The sequence below is a fragment of the Ostrea edulis genome, chromosome 5, assembly GCF_947568905.1.
Source record: "Ostrea edulis chromosome 5, xbOstEdul1.1, whole genome shotgun sequence".
Lineage (NCBI taxonomy): Eukaryota > Metazoa > Mollusca > Bivalvia > Ostreida > Ostreidae > Ostrea > Ostrea edulis.
This window is the reverse complement of record NC_079168.1, coordinates 35,983,284-36,004,812: the sequence shown is the minus strand read 5'-3', so window position 1 is coordinate 36,004,812 and position 21,529 is coordinate 35,983,284. Positions and strand designations below refer to the sequence as shown.

At 34.2% G+C, this 21,529-nt stretch overlaps 1 protein-coding gene across 3 annotated transcripts; it reads left to right on the top strand.

The window, feature by feature from the left end:
- The first annotated feature begins 497 nt into the window (after nucleotides 1–497).
- LOC125651207 (universal stress protein YxiE-like) lies at nucleotides 498–20,326 on the top strand. Of its 3 annotated transcripts, none has more exons than XM_048879785.2 (4): nucleotides 498–732; nucleotides 16,692–16,778; nucleotides 19,112–19,221; nucleotides 19,555–20,326. In XM_048879785.2, exons 1-4 carry the CDS (start codon nucleotides 645–647, stop codon nucleotides 19,744–19,746), a joined length of 477 nt encoding a protein of 158 aa, XP_048735742.2. In that variant the 5' UTR covers nucleotides 498–644; the 3' UTR covers nucleotides 19,747–20,326. The 3 variants fall into 3 exon arrangements, with proteins under 3 accessions (XP_048735742.2, XP_056021902.1, XP_056021901.1); XM_056165927.1 differs by lacking the exon at nucleotides 498–732 and adding an exon at nucleotides 15,161–15,241; XM_056165926.1 differs by lacking the exon at nucleotides 498–732 and adding an exon at nucleotides 15,294–15,721 and having other exon boundaries at nucleotides 15,948–16,778.
- Nucleotides 20,327–21,529: the final 1,203 nt, after the last annotated feature.

Sequence of the window (21,529 nt, the reverse complement as noted above, 5' to 3'; positions counted from 1 at the left end):
GATTGATTTACATGTAATCAATATCATTTAATATTAACATTTCTAATGTTTTTACCTTCGATATCTTTACCAAATGAAATTATCGACATTTTCTCATGAATGTGAACGATCTGCGTATGAATGTTGATAAATGTAGTACGACTATTGTAACGGGTAAACATATTCCGACAGAAAAGAAAGTAAAATGTGAATTGATTTTTAGTTTGAAAATTCACAGGGATATGAACACCGACGCTTGACACTAGCACACTTTTCATGAAGCGTTAACGCGCATTATGAAGTATGCTGGCGTACAAAGCATTTATAGCAATATAGCAGTGTTCGTGTTCTCCTGTATTTCATTTCATAAATAACGCCATGACCAATCGGTACTTCCCGTCATAAGAACATCAAGAAATTAAATTTATTATTTTAGATATATAGATGTATGTTATCATTAATATGATTGCTTGTATGTTAATTAATGCAACGGCAGAAGGGCCTGCGCAGAAAAAACACGAGATCGGGGACGACCAAGCCATATTTTACACCTAGCCCTACAATATACGACCGCGCGTATTACATGTACCACCGCATACTGTAAACAACACTGTATCAATGAGACTTCTCATTTGAATTTGGAATCTGAGAAATCTGAGTGTGTCATGGCTAACATTGGGCCAAACATTGGTGAAAGAAGAAATGTTATCCTTGCTATGGACGGGAGCGAGTATGCGGAGGGAGCATTCATGTGTACGGTAACACTTAATCTCTATCTTATCAAGTTACCCCTAATACGCTGTAAGGCGGAATGTGTGTAACAATACGAATTATGCATTGTTGATTTTATTCAGTCAGTGAAATATTAAATTTTAGCCCCCTTTCTGTGGTAACTGGTATTATTTTTAATCAGCTCTTATAAACACAGATGTAGATGTATGTCTAGGTAGTGACTTCTGCATGTAAATATAACATTTTGGTGACAGATTTAAACCACTAGTTTGCATTTTCTATTTGTATGATTATTACGAAAATATTCCTAAATAATGACCGTGCGATTTTGCGTCCAGACGCCTCTTTTCTTCAGAATGTTGGGTCATTCCATGTTGATTTCTATAAATACTTGGCTCCAAAAGAACGAATAGTGTACAATGGGTTTAAGTGACCTTCAGCTAGCAAAACATATCTTAGCTGAACAAATATTTACATATAGTGGCATGGTTATAAATAAAGCACGAACAGCGCGAAGGTAGAGATTTTAAACTCTTTACTTCCTCAAACACTCCGTATGTCCTGTGTATATATACAAAGTACATATACAGTTACTGCAGTAAAATAATAACTTGCACCTATATTGGTGAAAATAAATTCAATAAAAAGGAAATCGGTTAAGAATCAAAGTCCTCGTGAATTCTGTATGATTTAATTTTGAAAGCATGTACGCACGAAACTAGGGTAATTGCAGATTCGTATACTCGCATAACCATTTATTCATTTTTTTAAAACTTGACATCGTGTAAAGTAATGTTATCATATAGAAATGTGGTAAAACGAAGGGGAAAAAATCCAGGGGAAAACACGTGTAATTTTGCTATGTACACTGTATGTAAAATGATTTTATTGTAAACATATGTGTGGGCTTATGTATATTATCAATAGGAAATGTTTTTGGAAAAAAATCTGTACGGAGAACGAGTGAGGAAAGATAGAATTTCAATCAAAAATCAGTATAGAGGAGATAATTTAAAGAGTTCAATGCGCCTGACTCTTCAATTCAGTTTGCTCCAATCTAAGCAAATAAAAATGTCGTCTAGCAGGCGAAACCGATTAAGGATTCTTTTCCCAACCGAAATGGTAGTCGAAAAAAAAAATCTATTACGGCAATCCAGAATCTCTTCAGATCTCGAGTTTCTTCACTGTATATGTATAATGCTTGTAAATCTTCACATGTATCATTTTGATATGATTGTCTTTTATCTCAGATAATGGATAACGAAATTTGTGAATTAATCGATACATGTTGAGCGAATAAGAAACTTCACTGACAGGTTAATTCTATTAGAAATTACAAACGAATTGTCAGAACGTCGCTGTTAATGTTAAAGTATAATAAGAATATTGGTAAATTTGCAAATTTTCTCTATCGTTGCTGATCAAACACAGACACAAGCAAATAAACTATTAGATCCTCACAGTTTTTTCATCAGAACGCAGCTGGTTTTTGACAGTTGATCTTGAAGGGAAAAGAGCCATCTCTTCGATGGAGGCAATTTTCTTCTTTCTCGAGAATTTGCAGAAATAGAAAATTACCAGGAAATGTTTAATAGATAAAATTCGTGCTTTTTTTCCTGATAAGATATAACATCCTTTCAAAATCAGTATTCTGACAAGCAAATGAGGAAACATGCATGTATTCAAAGGTGAGAATATATTTAAATTGTATCTGACTTGAAAAGGCCTGTATATGTTGTATATATCTCTGTGTGTGTGTGTGCTTGTGTGTTTTTCGTGCATTTTCTGTGCCTTTGGCATTGTCATGTAGTGAAACACACGGTTGATGACGTACGAAACTGGAATACTTATCCATTTCAGCATCGTCAAAATAACGCTGATATTTTTATGCCCCGGAATGGAATATTCAATATTCTATCGCATCTAGTTTTTGGCATGTCCAACCTTCCGTCTGTCTGTGACAAAAACTTTAACCTTGGTCAATATCTTTTACATCATAAGAAGTAAAGCTTTCATATTTGGTATGTAAATTCCTTGTGGCAAGACCTTTCCATTAATACCAAAATCTTTGGCCTGATGACCTTAGCATTGACCTTTGAACTACTTTTAGAAAATTCGAATCTAAGCCATATTTTTCAAATCGTACATGTAAAAGGTATGTAAAAGGTACTGCTTTTATTTATATAACATGTGCATTTCTTGTGAGAAGACGTTTCCAACAATATCAGATTTCTTGACCTTATGACCTTGGCATTGACATAGTTTTTGGAAATTTTAAGAAAACTTTGACATTGGACATATCTTATACATAAGAGATAACCTTTTCATATTTGGTATGTATATTCCTTGTGGCAAGAACTTTCCATTGACACCAAATTCTTTGAACTAGTGACATTTACATTGACCTTTGACCTACTGTTACAAAATTACAATATAAGCAATCTCTTTCAAATCGTAAAAGGTAGTGGTTTTTATATTAAGCATGTGCATTTTTGTGACCTTTCAAACGATACCAGATGTATTGAGCTTGTGACCTTGACCTATATTTGGAAATTAAAATAAAAAATACAATGTCTTAGACTTGCACTCTGTTGTAATCCGGCGGCGTCAGTGTCTGTAATCCGGCGGCGTCAGTGTCTCACAAATACATTTTGTTACACTGGTATTAAAGCAAAATTTTTGATAGGCGTTTTAACGTGAAATATATCACATTATTTATGCAAAATATTTATAGATCGTGACCTTTGACCTACTGTTACAAAATTACAATATAAGCAATCTCTTTCAAATCGTAAAAGGTAGTGGTTTTTATATTAAGCATGTGCATTTTTGTGACCTTTCAAACGATACCAGATGTATTGAGCTTGTGACCTTGACCTATATTTGGAAATTAAAATAAAAAATACAATGTCTTAGATTTGCACTCTGTTGTAATCCGGCGGCGTCAGTGTCTGTAATCCGGCGGCGTCAGTGTCTCACAAATACATTTTGTTACACTGGTATTAAAGCAAAATTTTTGATAGGCGTTTTAACGTGAAATATATCACATTATTTATGCAAAATATTTATAGATCGTGATGTAAAAAGTATTAGAATAAATCACACATGTGGATATATACACTATTTGAACGATATCGTTTCTCTAGATTCTTAGATGGGTGGTCCCATGTCTCTGAAAGTATATAATCAATATATTCAGGTTACAATACGAAATATTGGTGTGTTGTGGTATTGCATAACTGTGATGTAGGATTGATACACATGGGTTATTGATTTTTTTTACCAATATTTCGTATTGTAACCTGAATAAGGCGTTGTAATTTTTCATTTCCAGCTATCAGATCAAGGTGACATACTTTTTTGTATAGGTTTACTTAACAATTTCAGTTCATAGCGATTCTGTAACTCTAGTAATTAGCTCTACATATGTTGTAATTAGATGAAATTCACATTGGTGGCTACCACACACATTAATATCTTTAATGATACAATGTAAAGGTGTAAAATTAACATTGGTGGCTAAGCATGATAAAATATACCACACACATCAATATCTTTAATGATACAATGTAAAGGTGTAAAATTAACATTGGTGGCTTAGCATGATAAAATATACCACACACATCAATATCTTTAATGATACAATGTAAAGGTGTAAAATTAACATTGGTGGCTTAGCATGATAAAATATACCACACACATCAATATCTTTAATGGTACAATGTAAAGGTGTAAAATTAACATTGGTGGCTTAGCATGATAAAATATACCACACACATCAATATCTTTAATGGTACAATGTAAAGGTGTAAAATTAACATTGGTGGCTTAGCATGATAAAATATACCACACACATCAATATTCCTAATAATACAATGTACATTGTATAAGAGCCCCGTGTACACCCAGTTATTTTTAAAAGTCATTGTCCGTTGATGTAATAAACGATTTGATCTAATCTGAACTTTCCAGTAGACTTATTCTCAGAACTGCTCTCGTACACGGTGAACAATAAGGTTTTCTCTTCTACAGATTGTCATTATTTTAGTTTACCAGTAAGGGTTTCTCTTCTACAGATTGTCATTATTTTAGTTTACCAATAAGGTTTTCTCTTCTACAGATTGTCATTATTTTAGTTTACCAATAAGGTTTTCTCTTCTACAGAATGTCATTATTTTAGTTTACCAATAAGGTTTTCTCTTCTACAGATTGTCATTATTTTAGTTTACCAATAAGGTTTTCTCTTCTACAGATTGTCATTATTTTAGTTTACCAATAAGGTTTTCTCTTCTACAGAATGTCATTATTTTAGTTTACATAGGCAGGGTCTTGCCTTACTGTGCACCAAAGCTAAGAATGGTACACCAATCAACATACAATAATCTTCCAAGTTGATTTGACACACAGCATTAAGCAATCCGAGCTTATTCTCAACAAACGTTTATCTCCTTGTTCAATAAATGGAAGCAGAAGACAGGCACACTGATTGGGTACATCATTCCGATCACGCTCCGTCTGACTGCTGTTTTCTATTGTACACTGGTAGATACGTGGACTCTGATTGCATACTTCCGGTAACTTTGATGTCAAATAGATTTGTGTAGACCAACAATCAGTATTTACTGTACGTCGTTGGCAGCAGTATGAGAAGTCTTGTGAGAAATATTACTTATTAAAGGATTGTAGATACAGTTTAAATCATATAAGATTATCATTGCTAATTTTGTTTATATTATTCGTAAATTTTAATACTAAAATTATTTAAAGTTTGTCTCGGTTTACGTGAGTAGAACATAAGTGTCATCTGTGATGTTATATCATAAACTTAACGGAACTGATTGTGAAAACAAAACGAGGGGGGGGGGGGTGTCGGTTTAAAAAAAAAAATGATAATACAATTGATGGATTAAAAGCTCGTTACTTTAGTTTGATATACAGATTGTATATCTTGAGATGAGCATACCGTTTCTGAGTGCCTTTTGAAACATGTATTACTAGTTGAACACTTAATTTTGTTGAAAATACTTTTATCTAAGATTGTATACTTTTCCAAATGCACAAAATATTGTAGTGTGCAGTTTTGTTGTATTCGTATCTCGTGTGATCTGATGATCCGCGCCTGTCAACTCGACGTGATCCGACTCTTCGGATCAAGTTACTGTAGTAATCATATATATATATGTATACGTGTTTTGTTATTATGATAATTGTATACTAAATCTTTATTTATTTATTGATCTTTTTATTTTATTACAGTTCTACATTAGTAATTTCAAGCACCACACATCCAAGTGTGAAATATTTATAATGACCCGTCATTAGAACGAGTTAATGAACCGCTTAATTATACTGATTAGTTAATCCGCTCTTTGTTTTTGGCTTTATTCAGCGTATCAGTTTAGTCTTGACTCTCGTTGAGAACAAATGGTTTTTTTTTATTGTTTGTAACACTTGATTATTTCAATGCGCGGACGTTTTTCTTTTATCTCAGCCTTTGTAGTCTAGTTTTGGTGCTAATTTGTATTTAGTTTTCGTTTCTACAGAGGCATATATGTTAGACTCTAAAGTGCGATGGTCTGCGTCAAAGTTCGATGGTTTGTTAACGTTACGGACGCCAAAGTGCGATGGTCACGTCAAAGTCCGATGGTGCGGAGTTCAGTAACGTTTGTGACGTCACGTCATTGTCTCTGGGTTCTATGTAAATAAGTAACAGAACATCCCGAAAACTTGATAATTTCTTATTGTTTGTGGCGTTTGTTTTGATCAGTACTTTATATATATACTTATTTCTTTGACCTCGTATCCATATTCAGATCCGGTTTCTCACTCATGTTTGTCATGAATGAGACATGCATCATTTTAGATATATTTGTACTACATGTAGTATTCAGATTCAGTGGTTATCGCATGTTTCCAAAGTGCACGAAATTCTGCATGTAAATGCATTATTACTTCACGGAAGTAGCGACAATTAACCAATAAAACGGATATAAATCTAAGCCTCAATTGTTAAAGAGTCAAGTGGTACAGTGACGTCACATGTGACCTTCTTCGATCAGCTGATAGTGAAAGTCGTGTTACGTATATAAATAAAAAACCACCTCAGATTCCCGAGCATCTTAACATTAAACTGTATATGTTAGCATTATAACGATGTAAATACCATAGAAAGTAGCGAGGAAAGCGGGGATGAAATCGGCAATGGCGAGCAAATGGGTCACCGTCTGAACGCTATTTATTAAGGATATTTCTTTAAATATCTGTAATGGTCATTAATCTATTATAAACTGTGCAATACATATTCATAAAAAGGCAAAGAAAACAAACAGTGATCAATCTCATAACTCCTATAGGTAATACAACATAGAGAGTTGGACAAACACGGGTCGCTGGATATACCAGAAGTGGGATCAGGTGCCTAGGAGGAGTAAGTATCCCCTGTCGACCGGTCACCCCCGCCGAAGAAAAAAATTCCATGGTACCATCGTTGACAACTACGGGTGCATTTCGAGGGGGAAAAAAGCAAATGACTAAATCACAATTTTTATATTTTAATTTTAAACGCAAGTGATATAATTTTCTTTTCTTTATATGCACTTTACAGTTAAATTCTAAATAAAATCTCGAAACTGATGAAATTAAAATCTGTTAGGCAAATGAGTTTAATGATACTCTTATGTAAGCATTACATGTATATATATTTTCCAATTAGGCTTAAGTGATCTGATGAACCAAATACTAGTATTACTGGAGTAAAACGCTTAAGGATTTTAGATTGATTTAAAATGTTTACAAAACAAAAACTCCATGCCTTTCCAAATATCTTATTGATGAATGAAAAGATGAAAATAAAACTTTTAATTAAAACTCAGTATAAAGGATAATTATGTAGACAGCTCAATGCGGGTAACTGACTCTACAATTCAATTAGTTCCCATCTAAATTAATATAAATGTCAACGTGGAAGCAAAACCAATTAAAGACGCCTGTCAGATAATGAAAGCGAATTTAATCGAGTAAGATCTATTCAGACACCCAGTGTCTTTGCAGATCTCGAGGTTCTCCACTGCATCTTATATATCTAAATTGTTTGTAGATAATGAACATGCTTCCATTTATAGTCGTCTTTTAAACGTTTGACGATTTATCCAGGATATTATGTTACAAACATTTTGAATTAACCGATACATTTAACGAGTACCGTATCAAAATTGTCAGAAGGTTGCTGTGGAAAGTGGAAATGTTATAGAAATAATGGTAAAGGTGCATATTGTGTACCATGGGTGATCGAAAGCAGACACTTGTAAATACATGTAATCGAAAGTTTTATAAATTCTATAAAACGCAGTGGGTTTTTTGACAGATGATCTCCAAGGAAATGGAGCGACCGCTTTGATGCAGGGAAATTTCTACTTTCCTATAACTTTAGCAGAGATATAGAAAAAGGGTTGTACTTGTCTGATAAGATATATAACACATTTGTTTTAAATCAATGAAGAGAAATGGTAGGATATATCATTTGTAGCCGATTACGGCAGGTAAATCAGAACACACCTACATACGTATTGTGTCCTGTAAAGGTGAGGACCACGCGACGAAACTGTTTCAGCGATCCTTCAGAATATACATTTTACATGTACGTTTTTAATGTATTTTGCAACTCAATATATCGCACAGTTGATGATGTACGAAACACAAAATTTGAATATGTTATTAAAGAAACGGCAGTTTTTTGCAAGATTAATTCGCAGGAATTGAAACTATGCTGTATAAAGTATAAATTTCCAGGAAAGGGATTAGGCGTAAAGAGAGCATTTTTAAAGTAGCATTACAAGAGTATGCCATAAAATCTTCAATGTTAATTGGTCTCTGTATTTCGAAGTATATCACGATCTATATAAAAATATTGTAATAGATCGTTATGTATCGCATTTTGATGCCACAGCAGTCTTTTTTTTTCTTATCGTGCCAACGTTTACCGTGGCAGGGAACCTTTCCTTTTGGGGAACTAAAACATTTAAGCTGGTTTCCTTTAATGGGTATTCCTTGCCAGCTAATCAGGGCTGAATAATGTTTGATTAGGCTTTATTTAAACGGTTTCACTTTATATTGATTTTGTAATTCTGATAAATCTGAATTACGGTGTTTGTAAACGCCTTTTAAAAAAGCATTTTTAAAAGCATCAATTTGAATTTTTGTATGAAGTAGAATTTCAATAAATCAAACATTAATCCATCAATCGAAATGATTATGAAGATTTACTGCAAATAAGCATTGTGTCATACTGTTTTCTTTTCCCTTATTGCATACTAGACCAACAATCCAGCCAAAATAAGCAACTGGGCTATATTGATTTTGATGTACTTGATTACAAGTGTAATCCTTTTGGAGACCTGTAAAGAACAGAAGAAAACGGCTTAAAGACTTTCAAAATTTCATACGTTCGTAGCTTTTTACTCTAGCAAAATATAGCATTTTTTAAATTTATACACGAAATTCCATTCTGCAAGACCCAACACGCAGTTCTCTAAAGTACATGTACATCTGTATACGACTGTTTTACACAATTTGGTAAGGTAATGAACTCACGAACGAACACTTCTTTCATCTGTTTTAACATTCATTGTTATTTTTACAGCCCTATACCAAACATCCTGAAGTCTAGTAGTTTGGAAGGTGTTTCTCTGATCTATAACAGAGATGATAGACAGAATTTATTGTGTTAGTATTGTCTATTATAACAAAACACCAACATGTTTATATAACACACGCACACGAGCAAAGTAAGAGTAAAGTGATGGTATACCAGAGATGATAGGATTTTGTGGAACGACAAACACTGTCATTTTACAATGTTTCTAAGGAGATACATTATTATCATCAAATGCGTTTTACATTACTGCACAATAATGATGTGTTATAGATATATACCTAGCTAGAACCCTCGCCCACATCAGACGATATACAATATGTATTTTAATTTAAGCAGTTTTTAATGAACTGGGAAGACCAGCACCCCCTTTTCATTGTTCTCGTGACCAGTTTTGTTATAATTCCATAGCCAAGTTTATATAATCCCCACTGTTCATAAGCTTACAATTTAGATCTACATGTATGCCTTCATGATAAACATACCAGTCTTACATCAATCTTCTTATTACTAATCTAAAACTGGGGAATGTAAAGAAGAAGATTCACGAATGTTATAAGACAGGTGTTCCACATTGTTATAAAGAGAAAACTGTTTAATACCATGTAAAAATCGTCTGATGAGTTCGTTACCAGGAAGTAACAGGTGTGTGAACTTTGCTAAAATTTTGTACCGACAATGCAGTATATAATGTTTCGCTCCACTCTATGATCCAAAATATCCAATTGTCTGTCTGTAACCCCCCCCCCCCCCGGGAACTGAAGGGTTCTCACTAACTCACGTGGCTGTAAGGTATATTGTATGCTCGACAAGTCCAGGTAGTCAGTGTAACGCATTCATGCATGTACATGTAAGCTGATACAAACTCCAAAGAATTATAGTAGGGATAAATTTGTAAGAGTAATATGAAAAATACTAGCGGTAGTAATTTGTTATATAAAATGTAATGTCTATTCTATAAGCATTATCTAAACTTTTCCATGAATTATTTACAATCCTCTTTACAGACTTACTGTAGAACTTGGATCGGTCCATTACTGTTTCATTGTCGGTCTAGAATCGTTACGTCAGGGGCATGGACACGATTTGAGCGGAATATTTTCAAAGTTTATTTTTCTATTTTTATTATTTACAATGTTTAACTAAAGTATTTCTAATCGTTAACCAAAATTTGAATATCAATTGTTGAGTTACATGTGAGATACAGCACTCATGATTCCTAGTTAATATGTAAACAAGGCTCTGCCACGTTTTTGTTTAAATATAGATTGCTCAATAGAAAACATAATGTTTTAAACAAAATAAGATGCGTCAAACATTAGAAACTGTTTAACTGTGTTCAGAATTAACTTGTAATTTGAAAAATCAGCTTTAAACGAAACTTTTACAAGCATATTTAACCTATGTAAACAAACACATGACCGAGCCTTGTTTACATACATGTAACAAGGAATTGCGAGCTCTGTATCTCCCATGTACCTCGACAACTGACATTCAAATTTCTGCTGACTGTTAGTCATACCTTATTGAAGCATTCTAAACATTGAAAATGGAAGAATGACATTTGAAAATTTTCATCTTAAACTGTGTCCATGTCTCTTTAAAGTATTCCGTTCAAACCGTGCAACATTCTGTTCCTCGACCAAATAGTTCCGTTTACATTTAAACCGTTCTCGATAGTTCTCGCGCAAATCGTTTCTGCATGCTCAATGGGAACTAAATTGGAGTTTGCGTCATTACTAATTAGTATGACGTCAGGACTGAGTGGAAGAGGACTACTCTAGACTACTACGATTCGATGCAGTATCGTAATAGTGTTCAACGCTGGGCTTCCTATAATTAAAATTCGCAAACATTTGCAGGCATGCCATTAACTACCATTGCACAACAGATAATTTGGCGCGTTAAACTTTGCTACTAACCATTGGCTGCTATTTGCTGGGCGTCGTCGGTTTTGGTAGAGAATCATAATACGACTATTTACGGAACAGAGAGGAAAGGAGACAGAAATGGCTGTTTTCGATTCCTTATGACAAGTATACACATTTACTGATAGGAAACGAAATCAATTAAGTAATTGTCGGTTTCTTCCACTTCCAAGCGCGGTAAACTAATTATCGAACATTTTCATGGTATATCTGTTTATATCACATTTCTATGATAGACGAAAATGCATTTGTACAAAACTCAAACCGTTTAAGATTCTATAGATGGTACAAGTTTTATGAATTTCTATATGGCTACATTGCGTATTTCTCCTGTTTTTTTCCTCTAAAACCGAAAGAGTCCGAATATTACCGATTAACATCGGTCTAAAGCGTTCCTTCTCCATCTTCAACCTTTCCAACTGTTCCGTCCTCAGGAAGACTGGTTTCGTTCCAATCGTTCAGCGTTCGTTCCCCAGTCATGTCATAAAATTGTGACATGAATATCACTTCCTACAGATGCAAACATTGATGATTGCATATATTCATTGGAACATTAGGCACGTCGTATTTTGCTACCAATCATTCTAGTCCACTTAATCAAGAGTTCTATTTATAGAAACGGGCCATGGGCGATCAAAATGATATACTAAATCGGTTATAACTCCACTATCATTTTTTAAAAACAGTACATGTATTTATTCACAAATAAAGTGAATGGTATTTGGCAGCAGACACAGCCTATTTTAGCCCTCTCACCAATTCATTCATGATTCATAAAGTCTTTATTTTTCACACAAAAAAGTAAGACAATTTTTCAGGAATTCCATAATCGATAATATAATCTAATGCATGTACAATGTACATACATGTACATCAAGGACCCCAGTGGAAATAAGCTTTTGAGCTTTCATGGATTATCCTTGGTATCTTATGTATGTATGTTTTTATCTATTTATATACTATTAACACCAAACCGTGAGGATATTTAAAATGATATTTTAATTTCCTTTTAAAAGAGCATAGTTCTAAAGAAACAACAAGTGAACTAAAAAATGTACTAGATTGGTTAGTTTTTCCTAAACCTCCAATCTATATCAAGTGCTGATACTGTATAAAATTATACAATGATCTGCAAAACTTCATTCGGTCGTTTCTTGTCTGGAATGAACTTCAATAATTTAAGGCGATCCGAAAGGACCCCTTTACGCCCAGTCCTATTGGAGGCGACCGATTGTAGATAGGTTTGATTTTTCTCTCCAAAAAATAGCAAAGCATAAGAACTAGGCATCGAAAGGAACGTCCTGTGCAAATGGTGCTGTCGTGACATGAGAAATTCTTTACAGTAGATTGTCTGTACACAAAGCTACGATTGATACACCGATACAAATGAGAACAATATTCCCAAATGACACATATCAGAAAGCAATTTTTGTTGAGAGATTTCAGATAAATGATACCTCTTTTTTATGACAAACACTAGCAAATGTATTCATTTTAGATGTATTCTTGATAATATTTATGAGATTGATTCCTCTTCGTTATCTTCACCGTTTCATTTACAGAAATGTCATCATGCCATTCCAGTTCCCCAATACTGAATGAGTAAAGAACAAAAAACACCATGATGCATACTCTATTATGGCTTGTAAACAATACGTTCATGGAGGTTTATCGTAAAAACGCCTGTTTACATTAAGACGTCACAAAGTATTAAAAGAGAAAAATAGTTTAAAATTCAGAAGAGAACCTGAAGTGTCGATCTAAAATGATCTTCTATTCTTTAACGAATCATAATTACTTGAATTGTCACGATAAAATTATCCATAAATATATACTCTATCGAGTAGGGCAAACACGGACAAGGACCCCTATACCCATAAGAGTTCTGGGTTCATACTAGTAGGATTGACAAACTAGTATTTACACGAAATATACACTGAGGATTTCTGAGAATTCAATTACAATGTATACTGATCGTAGTAGCCAAGTGGTTACGGCATTTGCTTTGCAACCGGGAAATGTTTAGGTTCGATCCCGGTGTTTCACCAAATACGTTTTTAACATCATTAGGTAGTGATTGTACTTTCACCAAGCGCCGGTCTTTAGAAGCAGGCGTCATTTGTCTTTCGGATATTACTCTAAAACGGACGTCTTTTGTCATGATAATAAATAGCCCCGCGTCAAACCTAACACGTTAGCATAGTTTGTGGTAGATCTTTTAACCCAAATTTGTAGCACTTCACCTACTGCTGGTGCCGTCTCAAATATGAGAGAAACATTCTCGAAGGGACGTAAACAAATAAAATATTTCCACCAACTGAATTTCATGCATATTTGCCGAAAGCAATAAATGTTAAAGACAGCGTATATATTTTCAAATTCATTTATTTTTGATTTTGTTTAGTTGTTGAGTAGACTTTACATCTTAATATCATTTTTATTGATGGTTGTTTATAGACACTTTTGGTGAGGTAGAGATTTTATTGGTGGTTATTTATAGACATTTCTGATGAGGTAGAGATTTTATTAGTGGTTATTAATAGACACTTCTGGTGAGGTAGAGATTTTATTGATGGTTATTTATAGACACTTCCGGCGAGGTAGAGATTTTAATGGTTGTTTCTTTATAGACGCTTTCGGTGATGTAAAGAAGCTATCGAACCACGACAACTTCACTGACTTAACGCGCGAGTAATGAGCATACACACAGTTGTCTGATCTACTTATAATACTAAAGCATTCTTTCGAAGAAAAAAAGAAACCCCTTGTTAAATTCAGAACATCAAACCACCATTTGCCCATACAAGTAAGTAGATGGTATGGTATCCCAGTAATTGATAGAAATTGCATACTCTGTAATTCTGGTAAATTAGCCGACGAATACCACTTTATCTTAAAATGAACATCTCCATCCACTTTACGGAAAGAATTTTTGGCTCCAAGATATTGCCATGTACCAAATGCACTGAAATTTAGAGAATTGATAATTTAAATGTATTCATGTATGTGCATGTATTAGTTCTATACTTTTGCCCTTGGTGATATTATTTAAATACTAATTAACTTACATATTTATGTACCTCATGTACCGTCGTATGAACAGTTTGAGTGAATAAGTGATTTGAATTGAACTAAGCGGGAAACACTCACATTAATAATTGGTTATTGTATACGAGACAAGTTCTGAGACTCCGCCCACTGCAGTGTGGTATCATTTGTTTCAATGGGCGACTTCTTATACAGGGAATATATTTGTATCACGAAAAATACATAGTAGTAAGTTGAAGTTTGTTCCGCTGGACACTTCCTAGAAATTATAAACAACTTTTTTCATGTATAGATAAGCATAGTCTTTCGAATAGTTAATTTCACGCGGTCTTTTTACTGTGTACCCAAATGTTTTTCTTTAAAGATCAATGAATTACTGTAAATCACCTATAACACTTGACATTTTATTTTCGATGTTGTGTGTGTTAATGGTAGTCAATTATCACAGTTCGCATGTGTCAGGTTTCCAACTATAGATATGATTGGCTGAAATATCATACGAGGGAGTAAGAGAGAAAATTGGAATATATATCTTAAGGCTCATAATTAGAGTCTATTGTTGATAACAAGGTTTTAAACTAAATGTGAACATAGATACATTTATTGCATGCTAATAATGGGCATATGGAAATTTATAAACACGCATGCGCATATTCCGGGATTACGTAGATTACAGATGTACGAGGATATTCCGTCTTTTGACGTCTATGTGTACGGGACTTCATGTGTAGTGGATTTTGAAGTGTTTGTTTCTTTTTCGTCCCATGAATTTTTCTTCATTGATATAAAGACGTCAGTAACAGGTGAAGTACTATTTTGACCTATGTATTGCGCTCGAGGCAGTAGCAGCGATGGTTCCTTTTCGTACAAACGCCTGTCGTGTTATGAGGCTTCAGTTTTTAAGGTATTGTTAAAAAAACCCGCATACATGCCAACTTTCCCGATTTAGGCGGGATCTTCCCGATTTTACCCTCCGGTCCCGCTTTCCCGATCGGGAAAGCAAAATTACCCTAAAATCCCGATTTGAAATTTTTTCCGACCAAAATTTCCGATTTCACGATTGAAAACGAGTTTGAAAGCGGGATAATCGTGAAATCTCGTGACCAGAATTGGAAATCCCGCGTCATTTCTGAACTGGCCAATCAGAAATCGGGACAATAGTCAGCCATTGCTGTTTACCTGTGTCGCATGGTGTCGGGTTGGTCTGCCTGTGTCGGGGTGTTTATTGGACAGTACGAAGCATGTTTTGATAGTAATTAATCGGGAAGACGGATTTCAAATTGACCTATCCTTTACACAAACGTGAATGACAACGATGCTAGTGTCACCACCAAACAATCGGACATTCCGCCTCTTGCTGACAGCATCCAAAATTTGCAATAAGGTACGTCAAGTATATATTTTTTCCAACTGTAATAATATAGGCTATCCAAATCTATCCGTCTATAGCGATGTATTATATAGTCTATATAGTGTAGTATTCATTAAATATACTTTGTGATGCGTAATTCGCACAAGTCTGTACTGAATTTTTTATTTAGCAAGTAGCCTTAATTTACAAGTAAAACGGAATATTTTGATGTGTTTTTTTCTTCTGGTAATTATTTCAGATGTCATGGGTGCAAAGGTTTTGTTCGCAAACTTCATAGCAGGGCAGATCACTCCTTTTTTTGGTTGCAATGCAGATTATTCCACCAGTCTCTGCAAGCCCATGTTTACAGACAAGCAAGATCGCCTTTGCAGTCGTACCTATATGCATGTGCTTTAATTTTTTGATATATAGACCGACCAATGTTTATTGTATGATGTAAAAGAATGCAACCTTAAATATTATTTGATATTATGTATGTGACTTGTTGGAGAAGATTTTTTGCTGAATAGATGATTTTAATAAAATATTAATGTATATCTTTCAAAGTTTTTTTTATATAGTTAATGGTCAAACACATTTGATGTTGTGTTAATATATGATACATTAACAATGATTTGATTGATATTTTATTTGAAAGGACAAATATTTATTTTCATGCTAAAATGTCGTGAATTTTGAGCTTTGAAAAAAGGTCGTCGCGCGCTAAATCCCCCATGGGGATTTTTAAAAGTTGGCATGTATGAACCCGCTACTCTCACTTCTGAACGCTAAGCGTTAATAAGTTATTCAGTTGCATGGGTTTCTCACAGCCAAGATAGGAACGGGGCTTGAACTCACAATCTCCCAAAACATAAGGCGAACGATCTAACCACTGAATTACCGCGACCTGTTCGCAAAGGTTTACTAATAGACGTAATCTATACTGATTGTCACTGGGTTTTAATTTTACATACTTATATAATACCTATCATTAACTTTTCAGGGTACATGGAAAATGTCCATAGAGCAGACGAAGACCACGCCATTCTCCTTAACGTAACAGATCACAGGCACAGTTTAACCCATGGATGTTAGTGATGTATTGCAGAAATATTGTATCGATAGCGATCGGAAACAAAGTTTGCTAAAATGAGGGCAACATGGATCGAATGCATAACAAGGGGATCGAACCCCCTTTCCTATCTATTAAATCCGATTTGCCTTCCTTTTTAGCAAACTGTGTTTAACGATCTGAATTCTTTTGTTATGGATTACGAAGTAGGTTTAGTAAATACACATTGAAAATATATTTCAAAGATATTTTGATTTTCCGTTAGAACATTTTGTTTGCTGCATGAAATAGTAATGGTCATTGATTTGCAAGGACTAAACATTAGTGCACCATATAATCATAGAAATATTCGGTGTATTGTTGATTGCTGATGTTTCCATAGCAATACGTTGAGAAAATAATTGCATTGATGAAAATGCTAATATTTCATTATTTTTTTAATGTCTAATTATGCATCCGTTTTACCGTTAGACCTCTAAGGATCAACGTCAGTATATTTTCAGCTTGCTTGCCTTAGCAACGGGACCTGAAACAGTAAAATATTAATAAGATGTTTATCAAGCAATACCAGTATGGTGTTTTGTAAATGAAAGCAGTATCTATAACTATTGATTTTGAAAGTCTATAATTTGACATAGACTAAAAAATGAATCAGAGTTTAATTTTGAATTATTTTCCTTTATGTGTCAGAACAAAATTTTAGAAAGCGCATTTAAGGTTTTTACTTTTCTTCCACTTCTACATCCCAAAGCCACCTGCGTTTTCCTATGAAAATGAATGTGTTTTTCAACGCCTTTTGGCAATTACATCCATTACAATTGCTCAGGTGAGATGGTGCGACGAAAACAAACTGTATAATATTATTTATACACCATTAGGATCAATATTCGACCTGGCCTGTACTGTACGAATGGATCGATTGCTCGTCGGTAACCTTGTTTTCCTACGTAAGATATAGCTACAATTGTGATCATGTATACTTTTCCTTAATGTGATTATTTTGATATTGCGGAGGAAATGAAGATTTTGGATAGAATGTAACAAAACCAAAACCATTTCATATGAAATTTGTCAAACATTTCACATTAATTAACCTATTAATTTAGATATTGTACACTGTACAATCATGATGAAAATTTCTTTTCATGCCCCCTTAATTGGAGATTCGGGGGGTGGGGGTGGTATTGCTTTTGATCTGTCCGTCTGTTGGTACAAAAAAAAAACTAAAACATTGGTCATAATTTTTGAACGGTTAGTATTAGGGCTTTCATATTTCACATGTGTATTTCTTGTGACAAAACCTTTCTTTTGATACCAAAATTACTTTGCTATCGTACGGGGGCATCAGTGTTTCACAAACAGGTCTTTTTCTTCTTGCATTGCGCATATCAAACAATCTTTCATCCTTAAATTGGATTTTCCCTTTTTATGATACATGTATATTCCAGACGAAAGAAGTCACTTAGGAAAAGTATAATGATAATGCTTTGAAAAAGAATTGCATGACAGCATTCAGTTATAATTTATTCATTATTTGATGTTTCCTATTTCCTATGATCAGGTTTATGCTAGGGCTCAGGGCTGTATTTTAGGAATGAAATATTGAAGGCATGATTATCACACTTTTACTACACTGTGCCTGTATCTATCCACTTAAGTATCCTTTTTAGCTAATTGTTCAGATACATGAAAACTGATTTATCGTTAATGTATATTATTCCACTTTCTTAACAAGATTATTGTTTTCATGACCTTGATAATGACCTAACGCAATCTGATCTTGACGTTTTTATAACTAGTAATCTAAGGATATTTTCATCTTGCATAGATACATGTAAGATTTAAGTTCGACCCATGGCACAATACTTTACTTTATCGGTGTGAAGTCAGTACCTATCTATTTCAATTTGATGTTGGTGAATGATGACGGACAAATGTTTTGACCTATGTTTTTGATCCCGGAGGGTGGATTATTCATTTTATTTCAGTTTTATCCTCCATTACTTCTTCTACAGAAGTTCTAAATCGCTCTAGGAACCAGTGTAGATTTCGAATCGATGTATTTCTGTGCAGCTGTTTTTACATTTATCAATGCACAACATATTTCATACGGTCACTCCTGTAAACATTTCTTCTAATATCTCAATAATGAGGTATGTCAACCTTGCGGTAGATTAGATTTAATCGACAGCAATCCATTTTTCATCCTGAAGACGTAGAAAGAAGTTGTACATCTTCGGTGAAACCATTTGAAAGCCAGGAGGAGTATTTAACTGTAGTTATTGTAATGTTTATCATTTTAGATATTGCGCAAGAGATTGTTGTATTCGATTAATTATGTTTTGTTTTAGCTGCATGGATGTCGGCTGATCCTAAGTTAGTAGAGCATGCGATTCATGAAGAGGAAAAGAAAGCCAAAGAAATGGAAAAGAAGCTCGAGAGCTACCTCATCGAAACTGGCGTAAGAATTCGTACAACTATAAATGTTCATTGAAAAAGCGCTTGAAGTTCAATGTACCACTTTACTGAGGTACACTGTATATGGTTTAGTGTTGGAATGTTTATGAATAACTCAAAATATTGTTTTAACCAAAGAAAACAAAACAACAACTACAAAACAAATGAAAGGGGATTCTTTTAAGAATACCCTCGTCACATTGTCACATTTTCTATTTGCTCACAATGAATTACAATCCGACTAAAATCACTCCCCAATCCGCTCCTTTTCATAGCAACAATATTTCTTAAAAAGCGGATCGATGAGCTGATTTTAATTACATTGAATGAATTATAGATCGAGGGACAGGTTGTAATGGTGAAAGGTGAACCGGGACCTACTGTAATCAAGATTGCGGAGGAATACAATGCTGCCTACATTGTGACTGGAACAAGGGGTCATGGGAAAATTAGAAGAACTATTTTAGGAAGTGTGAGTGACTATGTGATGCATCATTCCCCGGTTCCCGTTCTTATCTATAGGAACTAGTTTCCACCCTACGCACATTTTAGATAGGCTACAGACCCAGGTGTCAACAAAGCAGCAGAATCATTTGATATACATGTACATATGTAGTTATTGATTGGTCTAAGATATGTTGTATTAGAAACGAATGTATGTATAAACTACCCACGTTTAAGCATGCAACTATATTTTAATTAACAAAGCTTCCAGAATATTTATACATTCTATCTTTATGATTACTATTTGCAATAGCCATTCCAAAAAAACGTACGAAGATGTGCACTATAATTGCAGCCATGAAGGAACAAAGTGCGCCTGGTTTGGTCAATCTACCGATAAGCGAAGATATTCCATTTAATGCTTTTATAAGTATTCGCTGTAATTCATGTGCGTGCATGGAGGTGTGTTGTGTGCTTATGATTTAACTCTTTCTTAACAATCTTTTATGATCTCTTTACGGATGCTGTGTTGCTTAATAATAATTTTCCATATACTTGTAATTGCCCCTGCATCTAATATACATACAACATCTGTCCATCTATATGATAAGTTTATACAAATTATGTTGAATAGTATTGTAGTTGTAATAAAGGAAGAATACAACTATATTTGTTAAGTGTTAGCTTAAAAGTGAAGCTAAACGAAAAGATGTTTTGTTTATGAGATTGGAAATGTGTTATGGAAATTTATTTTTGTGATACTTCTAATAAGGAAATGAAATTGAATATATCGTTATTTCCTGCTGACAAAGAGGAACGTTTCCAAACACAATAACTTGTCAATTCTAATCACAATTTATTATTTGGGTTATGCCCCTAGAGTCAGTACTGGCTTTGGTGAGTTTCGAAATACAATATTGGAATAGGGAGAAGAAAAAAATAACGTTGCCCGCAGTTCAATATCATGACAACCACTGGGAATGAAGATAATTGTATCAACTTATTGTATCAACTTAAAAGCAAGGTAACTCTTTCCCATACACGAAAGATCAATTCATTCAATTTAATCCAATTTCACCCAAATCAGAAAATGGTTCTTGAGGTGCACAATATATTACACACGAACAAATAAAGAATATACATGTATATATATGTGACAATTCATAAGATCTAAATGCGAGTTAACAGAGAAAACTGTGGCGGATAGACATTTTAGACATAAAATTGCACAAAACTGCAGGTAGTATAGAAAGTGGAAGAGGCCTGTGCACACCAGAATACAGATTACAGAAATCAATAATATAACACTGAAAATGTAAAACTTAATATAATGAAAATCGTTATTACAACTTGTAGAAAAGGTTTCCATGTTATTTTACCCTCTACATTGATCGCCAGAAACCCTACCACCAACTATGAAATGTTTTCACAAGGTCACAATTCATTATATTCCTCGTCAAGTAAAATGGTATCAGACAAATATTGTCTAAATTGTTTTTCTATAGGTTCAAGTATAATTTACCAAAAATACTTCAATGTCATCTTGTTACACTCATATCACTACACTCAAATAACCTTACACTAATATGGACATCGTTACACTCACCGGTCGCGGTAGCTCAGTGTTAGAGCGTTCGCTTCACAACCGCGAGTTTGAGTCCCGCTTGTGCCATGGCCGCCCAAATCTAAGACGTAAATATAAGTAGTGATTGCTCCTTTGCCAAACGCTCGCCATTTAGAAATGAGAACCACGGATCTTTTGGATGTGAGCCTAAAAACGGAGGTTCCGTGTCGTTGCAGGCGTTGGGACATTAAAGATCCCTCATTGTTACGGCCTTGAGCGATGAAAATAGGTCTAGATTTGTTGT